Source organism: Orbicella franksi, chromosome 15 (assembly GCF_964199315.1).
Source record: "Orbicella franksi chromosome 15, jaOrbFran1.1, whole genome shotgun sequence".
NCBI classification, from domain to species: Eukaryota; Metazoa; Cnidaria; class Anthozoa; order Scleractinia; family Merulinidae; genus Orbicella; species Orbicella franksi.
Window position 1 is genome coordinate 297701 of NC_138159.1, and position 15240 is coordinate 312940.

General features: G+C 41.2%; 2 protein-coding genes across 3 annotated transcripts; both read left to right on the forward strand.

Moving 5' to 3' along the window:
• Positions 1 to 5000: 5000 nt before the first annotated feature.
• On the forward strand, positions 5001 to 15183 carry LOC145470781 (putative bifunctional amine oxidase DDB_G0291301). 2 transcript variants are annotated; one of them, XM_081454620.1, is made up of 2 exons: positions 5001 to 5016; positions 12526 to 15183. In XM_081454620.1, the coding sequence occupies exon 2, from the start codon at positions 12600 to 12602 to the stop codon at positions 13986 to 13988; it is 1389 nt and encodes a 462-aa protein (XP_081310746.1). In that variant the 5' UTR covers positions 5001 to 5016; positions 12526 to 12599; the 3' UTR covers positions 13989 to 15183. The 2 variants fall into 2 exon arrangements, with proteins under 2 accessions (XP_081310746.1, XP_081310745.1); XM_081454619.1 differs by lacking the exon at positions 5001 to 5016 and adding an exon at positions 9576 to 12054.
• On the forward strand, positions 5055 to 8872 carry LOC145470784 (putative bifunctional amine oxidase DDB_G0291301). The gene has a single exon (XM_081454622.1). It carries the CDS (start codon positions 6289 to 6291, stop codon positions 7672 to 7674), a length of 1386 nt encoding a protein of 461 aa, XP_081310748.1. The 5' UTR covers positions 5055 to 6288; the 3' UTR covers positions 7675 to 8872.
• Positions 15184 to 15240: the final 57 nt, after the last annotated feature.

Consider the following 15240-nt stretch of genomic DNA (forward strand, 5'->3'; position numbering starts at 1 on the left):
TGTAGTTCTCCCCCTCCTCATAGTGCTCATTCATAAACTTCTCAATCTTACGGAAGTAACAGTGGCCTGGAACAGAGTCTTTCCTTGCTCCTGCATTGTGATACTGAACCAAGTACAAAGTGTTGTGAGAAAACTGGAAATTTGTTGATGTGTTGTGTGAAACACATTGTTACATTTAATTTACAGATGTCTTTATTTGGAAGGTTTTTCCCTCTACTCTAGTGACAGGCATGTATAAATGTTGCCCTGTGCAGGTAGAACAAAAAGCTATGAGTGTTCTCGAATCTTGCAAATAGTGGATTACTTTTTATAAATTTTAGCATACTTGTTATGGTTTAAATTTATCTATGGTTTAAAATTTCTTAATTTTCAGTGTCTCAAGTTCATTGTCATAATTCAGAACAAAGAGAAATGAAAATCCAATTGGTTTGAAAATTTTAGCCAAAACTAAATTTAAACCATAACATACCTAAGAAGGGCTTTTCCAATCGGGAAAAGAGTGCATTACTACATGAGCATCATGAAAGAGGCTCATTCCAAAATGCGCAATAATGGCGAAAGCGACGAGTCGTTTAAGAAAAGGTTTACAGCTGAACGATCCAGGCAGTTTGACATCTTACAAGCAAAAGAAGCAATCTTTCTAAGTGCGGATGGCTGTTCAGAAAGGGCGAGTGAGTTTTCCATGCCAGGGTACCAGTTGAAGCCCAGTGATGGACGAAAACTGGACTTCTCCATCAAAGAGCACAGAGCAATGGTGGAAAAGTTGAATGTCATATTGAAAGATGTAAAGGAACACGATTCCACACTCTTTCAGTCCAATTGGCTTGCTTTGAAGCAGGGCGAAGAATTTGCCCACAGTTTTAATGTAAAATAGATCAAATGTATAGAAGCTAAGTTGACGAAGGTCACGCAGGACATGGAAGCACTAGAAAATAAGAAGAGCAATTATAACAGCATATTCAAGGGCATACTCAAACAGCACATCAACAAAAGGAGAAGGAAAAAAGAAAACCGCAGAAAGTCAAATGAAAGAAAGAGGAAGCGGACTGAAAACAACGTCCAACGAGTTTATGGAATCTGTGTTGGAAACCCGCTAGGAAATGATCTTCCACAATGCCTTGTGTACCCTCCTAGAGCGGCCGTCCCGGAAGAGTGTATTAAAGTTGAGGATGTTGCCACGTCGTTATTTAGAAGAGATGGGCCATACGTCGCGCTCTTGGAAGGGAATTATTTCACCAATGCTGCAAGAAGCAGAATCACCACCAACCTTAAGCAGGAAGTCAGAGATTATGTTTACACCTTCATGTACCCTGAAGAGTATACTCTGACGGAAAGCATTGCTGCTTCTTGCAGCATTGGTGAAAGAGACTCCCATAGCAGCACAAGCGGCGACGAAGAACTCGACGACAGCGAAGATGAAGATGAGTGCCAGTGAAAGTTGCATTCGAAAATAACAGTGTTAAATACTTTGTTTCAGTATCTACAAATGCTTTATGTCGCCAAACGTTTTTTTAAAGCAGAAGGAAAGTTTGTAATAAATTTGTATCCTGCCTTCTATGTTTATTCTATAGCAATTTTTTTGATATTCAGACATTATGCCATTTTAAAGTTTTACTAAAATATTTCACGTGACCCCCCCTTTTCCCCTGATTTTTTTGGGATGGCCCCCCCTCGAAAGCCATTTTTTTTCGCATGCCCCCCCCAAGTCCCACTAGCCCCCCCCTACCTTATAAAAAATGAACGGTCCCTTGGGCTTCAAAACCGGATAGCCCTTTGTAATAAAACTTTCAAATTTTGTTTTGTACCGGACGTCTGCTTGAAGGACAAAGGGAAAACTGTAATGAAAGCAGGCTGCTTAAGTGGTTTGACGAGGCGTCTGTTTTTTTTTTTAAATTTTAATCGGACACTTGGCATAATACAAAGCGTAATTCGCATATTGCGCCATAGGTGCCACGCCCTTACGCTTTTGGAACGTTCAAGTTCGCTTCTGTCACGAACGCTCAAGAATGAAGCTTACGAAACGCATAATACAAACGCGCCAAAACTTCTTGAAAAGTGTTCCGTTTCTTCTGAAACTGTATGCCAAAAATGGAATACCAGAAGGAATAAGAACTCAATCAATAACAGATGTGCACAGTGTGAATAAAATACAGTGAATTATCGTTACAATGACACTCCCATAATTGTTGTTGTTGTTGAGTGTTTATAGTGGTGGATGTTCTTAGCTACAACTAGCTAGTTCTCAGGTGTTAGGGTCTAGCAAGAAACAACTCCAGCTTAGTGGTCAGAGCGGGACTTGAACCGACGACCTCCGGAGTTCAAGTCTGGCGCCCTAACCAAGGTTGTGCTCTATTTAGTGTCAGGCCTGCAGATGTTGAAAACAATCTGTGTGCTATTAATTGTCAAGGCTTAAGAATTTGAACACAATCTGTGTGTCATTTAGTGTCAAGGCTAAAGAATTCGAAGACAGCTCATTTGTGTCACGCCTACGCGGCCTGGGTAAAGTCAATTTACCAAACGAATAATCAGAATAATCAGACCTAATGATTTAGCATGATCAACTCTGCTAATTAGTTGGCTTTTTTTCTTTTGATGTGAAGGGTTAGATTATTGGCTTGTAGCCAGCGATAAAGATTCATTAGCTCTGAATTTAGGCTAAATAACTGATGAAAAAACTACAGTGTGACAACCATTATTTGGACAGAAAAGTGATCGAAAAGCTCAGTTTCGTGACTGATTGAGTTTTTTGCTTTCTATGCAGTTTCATCTCGCATAATGATAATAAGCTTTGTTGTTGTCGTTATATGTTGAATGTTCATAGTGGTGGATTCGCTTAGCTACAACCAGCTAGTTCGCAGGCATGTCACTTAAACTAAATGAAGAAGCATTTTCAATTAACGTAACATGCTTCAAAATCTCGACTGGCAGGAGGCGTGATCAGTGTTTATCCAAGTGTTATGACAACTTATGCTCTCAGCTGATTGGTGGTTACACGCTCATCGACCTGTCAAAGTCAAACCAAAGTTTTCATGGCATTTTGAATTTCATATTGAAGCATCGTACCTAGTTCGCTGCAACAACTTCGTCATTCAAGCAGAAGCTCTTGCTGCCTGACTGAAGTTACAACCGCTAAGAACATACAATTAGAAGTTGTGTTTCTGTTTACAGTCAAAAAACTGTTCTTGGTATCAAAAGGCTAGGCATGTTACAACTGCCAGAACGGGGAAGAAGTCCTTAACGCTTGCACAGAAAACTTTTCAAAACGACATCTACTATTGGCTTTGTCATGCACTGATAATTAAGGAATAAAAAATTTTTACGATCTTGCGTTGAGCGTTTCGGTTAACTCATCTGCTGTACGGAAGAAAACAACTTTTTTTCAAAGTAATGTGCACATAACTACGTCGCCTTCAACTGCAGCAAAGGTTACACGTTACCTATACACGTACTCTTTTTTTTTTTTTGTAAGAACGATGAGGCTGAGATTAACTACAAGCTAAAAACATAGTAAATAAGCGTTCAGTGCCTAAGTTGAATAACGTAAATTATTATTATGCGAGATGAAACTACAAAGAAAGCAAACAAATTAACGTTGTCTCGATCAGTCACGAAAAGTTCTGTGCTTCGATCACTTTTTCGTCCAAAAAAAATGCTGTAACCCTGTAGTTTTTTTCATTTCTTATTTAATGTGTTTTATAAATTGTGCAAGGAACTGTTGAAATTCGAGCGACTTTAAACAAAGTGCGGCTCAAAGCTGTACAAATAAAGTTGCGGCCTGGGCTTCAAAACCGGACAGCCCTTTGTAATAAAATATTCAAATTTTGTTTTGTACAGAACGTCTTTCTGCCTGAAGGACAAAGGGAAAACTGTTGTAATGAAAGCAGGGGCTTGGCGTGGCATCTGTTTTTTATTTTAATTAGACACTTGGCATAATACAAAACGTAATCCGCAAATTACGCCATAGGTTGCCACGCCCTTACGCTTTTGGAACCCTCAAGTGCTCTTCTGTTACGAACGCTCAAGAATGAAGCTTATAACACGCGTCATAAAACTGCGCCAAACTTCTTAAAAAGTTTTCCGCTTCTTCTAAAGCTTTACGCCAGAAATGGAATACCAGAATGACTCGAAGATTCATTAAATACTTTGATAAAAGTAAGAAATGGGCAGCCAGCTGGATTTAACGAGGCGTGTGTCGTCTGCTGCCCTTTGTCAAGAATTCGAACACAGCTCAGTTGTGTTCTATTTAGTGTCAAGCTATAGGTGTTAAAAACAACCTGTGTGCTTTTCAGTGTCAAGGCTGAAGAATTCGAAAACAGCTCAGTTGTGTTCTATTTAGTGTCAAGTCATAGATGTTGAAAACAACCTGTGTTCTTTTCAGTGGGTTCAACTCCCGCTCTGACCACTTAGCTGGAGTTCTTTCTCGGTGGACTTTAGTTCAACTACTCGGTCATGCCATAGTTAGTAGAGGGGACTGGTTATGAAGCCCGGTAAACCTCAAAGGAGCAAACAAAGATGCCAAGATTTGTCTTGGAAGGTCCACGACCGTGCAGAATCTTTTGTTTTGCGCTCATACACTATGCATGAATTACGTAACCAACACGTTTCTATTGGTTAGTTCCTCAGTACGGAGTAAACAACTATTGTGTTTTGTGCACGGTCAAGGCCAAAAAAGCGAACAAAAACACACAACAAAGAACTTTGAAGGGTTTCATAACCATTCCCCTCTATTAACTATGCTTAAACTAAAAGAAAGAAGCATTTCAAATAAACATAATAGGCTTCAAAATCCCAACTGGCAGGAGGCGTGATCAGTGTTTATTCAAGTGTCATAACAACTTATGCTCTCAACTGATTGGTGGCTACACACCTATCGACCTGTCAAAGCGAAATCAAAGTGTTCATGGCTTTTTGACCTTCACATAAATAAAAGCAACCTGCTTTCGCTGCAACAGTTTTCACCTCGTCATTTAAGCACAAGCCCTTTACTACCTCGCTGCCCCACTGAAGTTACAACCGGTAAGAACATACAATTAAAAATTGTATTTGTATTGGTAGCGAAAGAGCTGTTCTTGATATCAAAGGGCTAGGTGTGTTACAACTGACAGAACGGGGGAGGGATCCTTGACGCTTGCATAGAAAAGTGCTATTTGGTGTTTATACCATGAAACTGTTCAAAATGACAGCTGCTATCGACTTCGTCTGCAATTATTAAGGAATAAAAACCTTTCTATCTAACGATCTCGTTGAGCGGTGCAGAAGATAACAAATTTTTTTCAAAGCAACGTGCAAATAACTACGTTGGCCTCAGCTGCAGCAAAGGTTACACCACAGGGGACCCGAACACTACATCAGCAGTAAAAATAAGTGTACTTTTATTTACCTGTGTTCCTGTGTCTTTTTTGCCTCCGAATATTATCTCTGCCGCTTTGTAATTATGACGCTCCAATTACACCTTAAGTTTCTATCATCGTCGTTAACTATTAACTCTCATCGGGGGGAGAGATTCTCAGCTTTCATAACGGCCGCGCGTTCTCTTTTAGCCTGCGTAGCAAGCGTTTCTCTGGGGTTCGGGAGCAAAGAATTACCACGCGGGCAAAACACCGCAAATCCCGTTTCTCGGTCTTTCTCTGCTCTCCAACCCGACGAAATCGCTTCCTACGCAGGCTAGTTCCCTTTTCTCCTTCTCTTCCGCGATGAGAGTTAATAGTTAACGACGTTAATCGAGACTTGAGACATAATCGGAGCGTCATAATTACAAAGCGGCAGACGAAATAATATTCGGAAATGTAAACCGCCTTCGCTTCATTCAAATCCCTTCTAAACGACTCAAAAAGACACAGGAACACAGGTAAATAACAGTACATTTATTTTTATTGCTGATAAAGTGTGTGGGTCCCCTGTGGTTACAAGTTACCTATACACGTATTATTTTTTATAAGGACCTTTTCATAAGAACGATGAGGCTGAGCTGAGATTAACTAAAATTTAAGAACACACTGACTCAGAAATTTACCCAGGCTCAACCTTATCTTAACCAACTATGCCCCCCTCCAGATATTTAGGCAATGTTTTATCTGTTCAAGAAAAGGAACCACGCACTTTTCAAAGACTTTTTAGCGGCATTACCATGCATATTCTAAGGTTACTAAGACAGGTCACGTTTGACTCATAATTGCTAAGTCTTTACATTATTCCATTCACAGTTCATCCACACTAAAACTTTAGACAGAACAGAAGAAGAGATCGCGTGGGCGGGGTTAGAAGGAAACGGCATCAAAACAAACGATCATGGCTGCGAGTGACCCTGAATTATACGACGTGATCGTGGTCGGCGGCGGTCCCATGGGATTATGCGCAGCGTACCAGTGCGCTGTCAAAGAGGGAAAGAAAGTAATGATCATTGAGCAGTACAAATTTGGAAACACATATGGTTCAAGTCCTGGGTTTAGTCGCCAATTTCGTATCTGCTACTCAGAGCGATATCTGTGCCAACTGGCTATCGAGTCAAGTAAAGAATGGGACAAACTCATGCAAGAGTTGAATGACAGCTCCCTTCTGGATAGAACAGGGTGTCTTTGGTTTGGCGATGCTACTGTCGAAAGCAGTGAGGGCAACATTGACAAGGCTGCAGAAAACCTCATAGCGATGGGAGTAACTGACTACGATTTGCTTGAAGGCAAAGAGGCAATTCAGAGCGATGAGCGGTTTTCTTTCATTTCGGACGCGGTTAACGACATCGATCATCCAAAAGCTCTGTTTGTTGGTGATGGGGGCACCATAAATGTACCTGCCGTTATCAAAGGCCTTCAGAAGATGTTGAAATGTTCAGGTAAAACTGATCTAGTGGAAAATGCGCCTGTCAAACGCATTGATTACAGTTCGGATGATGAGGTGAGAGTGTGGATCGATCAGCGGCCGCAATGCATCCGATCCAAGAAAGTGATCCTGACGCCTGGCAGCTATGTTAACGACGTCTTATTAGCTCTAACACCCACCTTCACGGAGAAGATCAACCACACCATCTATCTATGGAGCTCCACCTACTTCAACAGCATCCCTTCTTCGCCTTCAGCCCCTATGAAGAAATGGCCTATTTGGTTCTTCTTTGGTCAGCCGAAAGAGAACGACCTAAACCTATACTACGGTTTCCCGAGCGAAAAGAAGCGGCCAGGTTACGCCAGAGTTGGTTCAGCATTCACATCAAGCGAGAGATTTGACTTCAAGCTTGATCCTCCAGACATTAGCGACAGACCACTCGATCAAGACGCTCTAAGCTTCACTGGTGACTTCGTGAAGAAATCAATGCCTTCTCTTATCCCCCAACTATTAGCTGAAGAGCATGCAACATGCATCGCTGGCTTTGCTGAATTCAATGATAAAGACGACGACGGCGTCGGTTTTGTTTTGGATTTTCTACCAGAAGCACACAGCAATAACCGCATCGTCCTTTTCACAGGTGGATGGGGTATGAAGTTCGTGCCTGTCATTGGAAAGATACTCGCAGATTTGGCGATCAAAGGGGAGACAGAGTACAGCCAACTCATTAAGCCATGGAATATCAACCGTGGAGTTCTCGTCAAAGCAGGTGGCACTACCATCATGGCTCAGCAATCGGTAAAAGGTAGTACCAGTTTGCAGCGAGCAGCTTTGTTCGAAAAGTGGTTAGGCCCGTAGGAGGAACAAATTAAGTTGTGAAGTAGTAAAACTCTCCAAAAAATCCATTGGGAAACTAGTAGTGAAGAAAAGTCAGGGTCATAATCAATAAGTTTTGGAATTTATTTGTTTAGTTATATATATTTTGACTTTCTTTATATTACACAGTCGTCCTACTGTCTGAAACAGAAATGTCCTCAGTGAACGTTGCACCAATTGAAAATGAATCACAAAAAAACGCCAACGGGAACATGAATTAGTATTTGCGTTCTAAGAAATACCTGTGCTTCAGTTGCTTCAATTGTTCCTCATATTCTTTTGAAAATTATCCCGAATCTAGATAATGATAATCTTTGTATATCTTGTTAAAAATGGCATTACGTAAAAGTTATCAGCAGTTGCTGATTTTGTTTTGTAAGAATGCATGTCTCGGCTAATTTTTCAATATACGTTACATTTAATTTATGCTCTCATGATAGCCCAAATTCAGGGGCGTAGCGTGAGGTTGTGAAGGTGTACGCACAAGAATAAAATTTCGAGTTCCAAAGGCGCTTCAAACGTAACTGGTGTCTCCCCCCGAAAAATTTTGAAATTCGAGGTCTCGGAAATGCCATTTCTTGCAATTTCCGAGGGACATTTCAATAAATAAATGCAAGGGAAAATGCAATAGTTAGTTCTTTATTCTACCCATCTCTAGAGTTTTCGGCAAGCCACAACAAAAACAGGGGGTAAAACAACGGTATAAACCTAGGGTTTACAATGTTTACGTGTGTGGGGGCCGTGGAGGGTAGAATTTTTTGCTTTTGTCAGTCACTCCACTATTACGTTTCTTGCCGTTTGTGGATTTTATGAAAAGGTACTGGAGAGACTTACACACATAGACAGCAATTTAAAATTTAAAAGTCGACCAGATTTTATGGTAACTCTAAATAAAACTTTCAGGGAATAAGAAAAATGTTTTTCCAGATTTCAGCTGTACGCACGAGCGTACGTACGTACACGGACGCTACACCCCTGCCAAATTGTCGTCGATGGATGAATGATGAAGCCCTCTAACTCGGCGAGACATATAGAAACTCTTAACTTCAAATCACGCAGAAACACCACACCACAAAGTTTTTGAATGGAACGCTGATTTTTAAGGACACTTTTCTAATAGTAACACTACAGTGCAAAATAATAGTCAAGTGTAGTTCCGCACGTTTAGTTTCACTTTCCTAATATAATCACAGGAGCGTCATTCCAATTATAATCCACTGTATTTCTTTCACATTGTGTACATTTGTTAATGATTGAGCTCCAGTCTTATTCCTTCTGGTATTTCAGGTAAATTTTTCGAAGAAACGGATGACTTTTCCAAAACGTTTTGGCGTTGTTGTATGACACATCTTATAAGCTTCACTCTTTAGCGCTCGTGATAGAAGCACACCAGTGGCGGATCCAGACCCTGAGCTGAGGCGGGGGGGCCCAGTTTTGTTTTGCTTGCCTTGCCGGCTTTTCTTTCTGCTGTGATTTCTTCTTTTTTACCCAAAATAACGGGGGCCCGGGCCCTCCCCTAGATCTGCCACTGCGCACGTTAACGGTTCCAAAGGTTTAAGGGCATGGCACCTATGACGCAATCTGCGAATTACACTTTGTATTATGCCAAGTGTCTGAATGAAATAAAAGACGATCGCCACGCCAAGCCACCAAAACATCCTGCTTTTGTTGTAACAGTTTCCTTTGTCATTCAAGAAGAAGTTCTTTACATAACAGAATTTGAATATTATGTCAAGAGCTGTCTGGTTTACAAGTGAACATGTGAAAGATCATATATTTGAACTGCGGAGAAAGACTATGAAAACATGATTGATCATCGCAGTTACACATACACTTTAAGCAATTCAAACCCATGACCTTGTTTGCTCTCTTTGCGGTTTCATCTCACATAATGATAATTCACTTTGTTTAAGTGTCATAACAATTTTAGCTCTGAAAGCTTATTGGGACACATTTGATTGGCATCGACCTGTCAAAATTCAACCAAAGTATTCACGGCTTTTTGACTTCCACATTAAAGCATCCTGCTTTCGTTGCAACAGTTTTGATTTCGTCATTCAAGCAGAATCTCTTGACTACCTTGCTGTCTGACGGAAGTTACAACCGGTAAGGACATACAAGTAGAAGTCGTGGTTTTTTTGGCAGTCAAATAACTGTTCTTGGTAGCAAAAGGCTAGGCATGTTACAGCTGACAGTCCAGGGACGGGTCATTGACGCTCGCATGGAAAAGTACCATTTACTGTCTTAAACACTGAAGCTCTACTATCGACTTACCCGCGGTTCCGAAGATAACAGTCCATAACAGACTGTTTTCGAAACAAAGTGCAAATAACTATGTTGGCATCAGCTGCAAGAAAGGTTGAAAATTTAGAGATATTTTTTTTTAAAGACGCCTGGTCTAATTCTAAGGAAGAAGTTAACTTTTAGTGAAGGCAAGCTGAGTGTCATAAACAAGGCATTCGTGTTTCAACGCGAGCTTGATCAGCGACCTTCCTTGTTGAGCTGATCCAGTCATTTCATGGCGGAAGTTGTCTTGCAAATGCAGCTAATAAGGAATGTTCAAGTGAATTTCGGCCGCTAACAATATTAATTATTTGATATTTGGAAATGGGCTTTGAACTCCAACCTTCCATGAATGAATGAAAGGCTTTACTTAAGTGTCAATGGTAGTAAGCTTAGAAAACGCTAATTGGGCACACTATTTACATATATCCCTTCCCCCATGCGACGCATGTGCAGCTTTGAACTTCAACCTCTCATCCCTCCCGCCCCCCTGCCCACCACCACTGCTGGAAATGAACTCTAAGAAAGAGAAATAATATAACTCTTTGGAAAAATAAATTTCAACTGCTTCCAATCGAGTAGCGGAAACCGTATTTGTTGTGAAACGATTTTTGGTCACTTAGCCTCCTATTTAGGGAGTCGCATAGGGAGACTGCAATCTTCCTCTTTCGGATTCTTCTCTCGCTTCCCTTTGACCATTGCCTATGGTCGGCGTCTCAATGGACACTGTTCTGACAGTAACACTGCTCTGCAAAATGACAATTCTCAAAGACTTGGTAATGGAGGGGGAGGGGGGAGGAAGGTAAAGCGTTCCGGAAAATGAGTTGTCTATGACCATAAAATTAGACCTAGCAAGTAGTCCTGTATCCCTTTTAAAAATACTATTTTCTTCTTAAAACGTCTCAGTCTGTAAATCGTAATTTATTGTTATATGTTTACAAATTTTAATGACCGGAGCAAGTGGTTACATTCGATTTTACAGCCGCTGTATTTCCGCCGTTCTTCTGAGAACCCTGTAACTGATGTCAGTTGACATACGAGCAATCTAACCATCCCAAGTGCTTGAAAACTGCTAAGTTACCATTTAGAGTTCCAATTAGCCGTCCACCAAGTCCGTATGGGCATGTGACATTTAGTGATCCCCCTTTTGGGTCCTCAGTAATGACTGATCCCCCCTTCTGTTATTCTAAAAATCAAATGACTCCCCCTAAAAATCCTCCGCCCCCCCAGGCAATAAATAATCACCGCACCCTTACATTGTGACGTGTTTGATTGATTGAGCTCTTATTCCCTCTGATATTCCATCTGAATCACTTTCTGGAGTAAATTTTTCTAAGAAATGAAGCAATTCTCAAAGAATTTGTAGTGCAGTTGTATGACGCGTTTTATAAGCTTCGCTCTTGAGCGTTCGTGATAGAAGCGCACTTGAACGGTTCCAAAAGCGAAAGGGCATGGCACCTATGACGCAATTTGCGAATTACGCTTTGTATTATGGCAAGTGTCTGATTCAAATAAACGACAGACGCCACGCCAAGCACATTAAACATCCTGTTTTCTTTGTAACAGTTGCCTTCGTCATTCAAGCAGGAGCTCTTTACAGAACAGAATTTGAACATTATGTCAAGAGCCGTGTCTGGTTTTGAAGCCCTGGCTGCAAGTCCACTAGTGCAGCTTTGAGCCTCATTTTGTTTAAAGTTGCTCGAATTTCCAGCTTGCTTGCACAAATAAAACAGGTTAAATAAGTAATGCGAAAACTACAGGGTTACAGCCTTTTTTGGACGGATGGGTTGTCGAAGCGTTGTTTCGTCATTGATCGAGCGAATGTCAATTTGTTTTTTTCTTTGCAATGTCATCTTAATTCCAGTGTCATAAAAACGGCAGCTCTGAAAGCTTTCTAGGACGCATTTGATTGGTGGCTACTCAGTCATCGACCTGTGAAACTTAAACCAAAGTATTCATGGCTTTTTGACTTCAGTTCACATTGAAGCTTCCTGCTTTCGTTGCAGCAGTTTTGACTTAAGCTTCGACATTCAAGCACGAGCTCTTTACTACTTTGCTGTCTGACTGAAGTTACAAGCGGTAAGGACATACAAAAGGAAGTTGTGCTTTTATTGGCAGTCAAATAATTAATGGGAAATTGAACGTCTTCAAACGCCTGAGACGTGAGACCTTTGACTCCTAACCACTAAGTCTTTTAGAGGGGGACATTGTGGTTTGCAGTATTGCAGTATTGGACAATTTTTCTTGCGGCATTTCGGTAATTTTAACCTCGAAATGCGGTCGGTATGTTACTTACTTTGTCTAAATCGAGAATTAGGTGACCTAACGTTCAGTAACAAATTCGTAATTGCTATTTCCGTGATATTTCCTCTAAACTTTAACATACAGAGTACTGGTTTCGGTGTGACATTCCTTTTAGACTCGGTATTGAAGCAATGCGGTATTTAGCGATTTTTGTTGCGGTATTGCGGTAGTATCTGCCGAATTTGCGGTGTTCAGAACTGCCCAATGTCCACCTCTTCTTTACACTTTGGATCATTCAATTCACAGTTCATCCACGTCAGTAATTTAGACTGATCAGGAGAAGAGATCGCGTAAAGAGAACAGCATCAAAATAAACGATCATGGCTGCAAGTGTTTCTGAATTATACGACGTGATCGTGGTCGGTGGTGGCCCCATGGGATTATCCGCGGCGTACCAGTACGCTGTCAAAGAGGGAAAGAAAGTAATGATCATTGAGCAGTACAAATTTGGAAACACATATGGTTCAAGTCCTGGGTTTAGTCGCCAATTTCGTATCTGCTACTCAGAGCGATATCTGTGCCAACTGGCTATCGAGTCAAGTAAAGAATGGGACAAGCTCATGCAAGAGTTAAATGACAGCTCCCTTCTGGATAGAACAGGCTGCCTTTGGTTTGGCGATGCTACTGTCGAAAGTAGTGAGGGCAACATTGACAAGGCTGCAGAAAACCTCAAAGCGTTGGGAGTAACTGACTACGATTTGCTTGAAGGCAAAGAGGCAATTCAGAGCGATGAGCGGTTTTCTTTCATTTCGGACGCGGTTAACGACATCGATAATCCAAAAGCTCTGTATGTTGGTGATGGGGGCACCATAAATGTACCTGCCGTTATCGAAGGCCTTCAGAAGATGTTGAAATGTTCAGGTAAAGCTGATTTAGTGGAAAATGCGCCTGTCAAATGCATTGATTACAGTTTGGAGAATGAGGTGAGAGTGTGGATCGATCAGCGGCCGCAATGCATCCGAACGAAGAAAGTGATCCTGACGCCTGGCAGCTATGTTAACAGCGTCTTATCAACTCTAACACCCACCTTCACGGAGGAGATCAACCTCACCATCTATCTGTGGAGCTCCACATACTTCAATAGAAGCCCTTCTTCACCTTCAGCTTCAATGAAGACATGGCCTATCTGGTACTTTTTTGGGCAGCCGAAAGAGAACGACTTAAACTTATACTATGGTTTCCCGAGCGAAAAGAAGCGGCCAGATTACGCCAGAGTTGGTTCAGCATTCACATCAAGCGAGAGATTTGACTTCAAGTTTGACCCTCCAGACATTACCGACAGGCCACTCGATCAAGACGCCCTAAGTTTCACTAGTGGCTTTGTGAAGAAATCAATGCCTTCTCTTATTCCCCAACTATTAGCTGAAGAGCATTCAACATGCCTCGCTGGCTTTGCTGAATCCAGTGATAAAGACGACGACGGCGTCGGTTTTGTTTTGGATTTTCTACCAGAAGCACGCAGCAATAACCGCATCGTCCTTTTCACAGGTGGATGGGGTATGAAGTTCGTGCCTGTCATTGGAAAGATACTCGCAGATTTGGCGATCAAAGGGGAGACAGAGTACAGCCAACTCATTAAGCCATGGAATATCAACCGTGGAGTGCTCGTCAAAGCAGGTGGTACCACCACCATCAAGGCTCAGCAATCAGTAAAACGCACCAGATTGCAGCGGGCCGCTATGTTCCAAAAGTGGGTGGGCCCACCCTAGATGTTAAACAGTAAAACTTGCCGAACAAATCCAATTGCGAAATTAGTCAGTGCCGAAACGTCGTGTTTGTAATCAACGGGCGTAGAGAGTGACATTTTGGATTTTATTTCCATTTACTTGTATGTTTACTTCCCTTATATATACCGTCGTTCTTCTTTATGAAAATGGACATGTTCTCAGTAAACGTCGCATCGATTGAAAATGAATCAAACAAACGCCAGCGGGAACACGAATTAGTATTTGTGTTCTGAGAAATACCTGTGCTTCAGTTGTTTCAATTGATTTGAAACTTATTCCTAAAAATTTCCCGAATGTAGATAATAGTGATCGATGTGTTTGTAATTAAGAAGGGCATTACGTAAAAGTTATCAGCAGTTGCTGATTTTGTATTGTTAGAATGCATGTCTCAGCTAATTTTTCAATACACTTCACTGGCATTTAATTTATGCTCTCATGATAGCCCAAATTGTCGTCGATGGATGAATGATGAAGCCCTCTAACTCCGCGAGACATACAGATGCTGTTAATTTCAAATCATGCAGAAAGACCACACCACAAAGTTTTTTAACGGAACGCTAATTTTTTAAGGACGCTTCTCTAATAGTAACACTACCGTGCAAAATAATAGTCAAGTGTAGTTCCGCCCGTTTAGTTTCACTTTCCGTATTTGTAATCACAGGAGTGTCATTCCAATTATAGTTCGCTGTATTTCTTTCACATTGTGCACATTTGTTAATGATTGACCTCCACTGTCTTATTCCCTCTGGTATTTCATTCCTGAGATAGATTTTTAGAAGAAACTGACAACTTTTCCAAAACGTTTTTGCGTCGTTGTATGACGCATCTTATAAGCTTCATTCTTGAGCGTTCGTGATAGAAGCGCACTTGAACGGTTCCAAAAGCGCAAGGGCATGGCACCTGTGACGCAATTTGCGAATTACGCTTTCTATTATGGCAAGTGTCTGATTCAAATAAACGACAGACGCCACGCCAAGCCACTAAAGTATCCCTCTTTCGTTGTAACAGTTCCCGTTGTCCTTCAAGAAGTTCTTTACAGAACAGAATTTGAATATTATGTCAAGAGCTGTCTGGTTTACAAGTGAACATGTGAAAGATCATATATTTGAACTGCGGAGAAAGATATGAAAACATGATTGATCATCGCAGTTACACATACACTTTAAGCAATTGTGAAATTAGAGCCTGGAAAAAAAAAATCAGGCTTCAACGGGCTTCAAACCCATGACCTTGT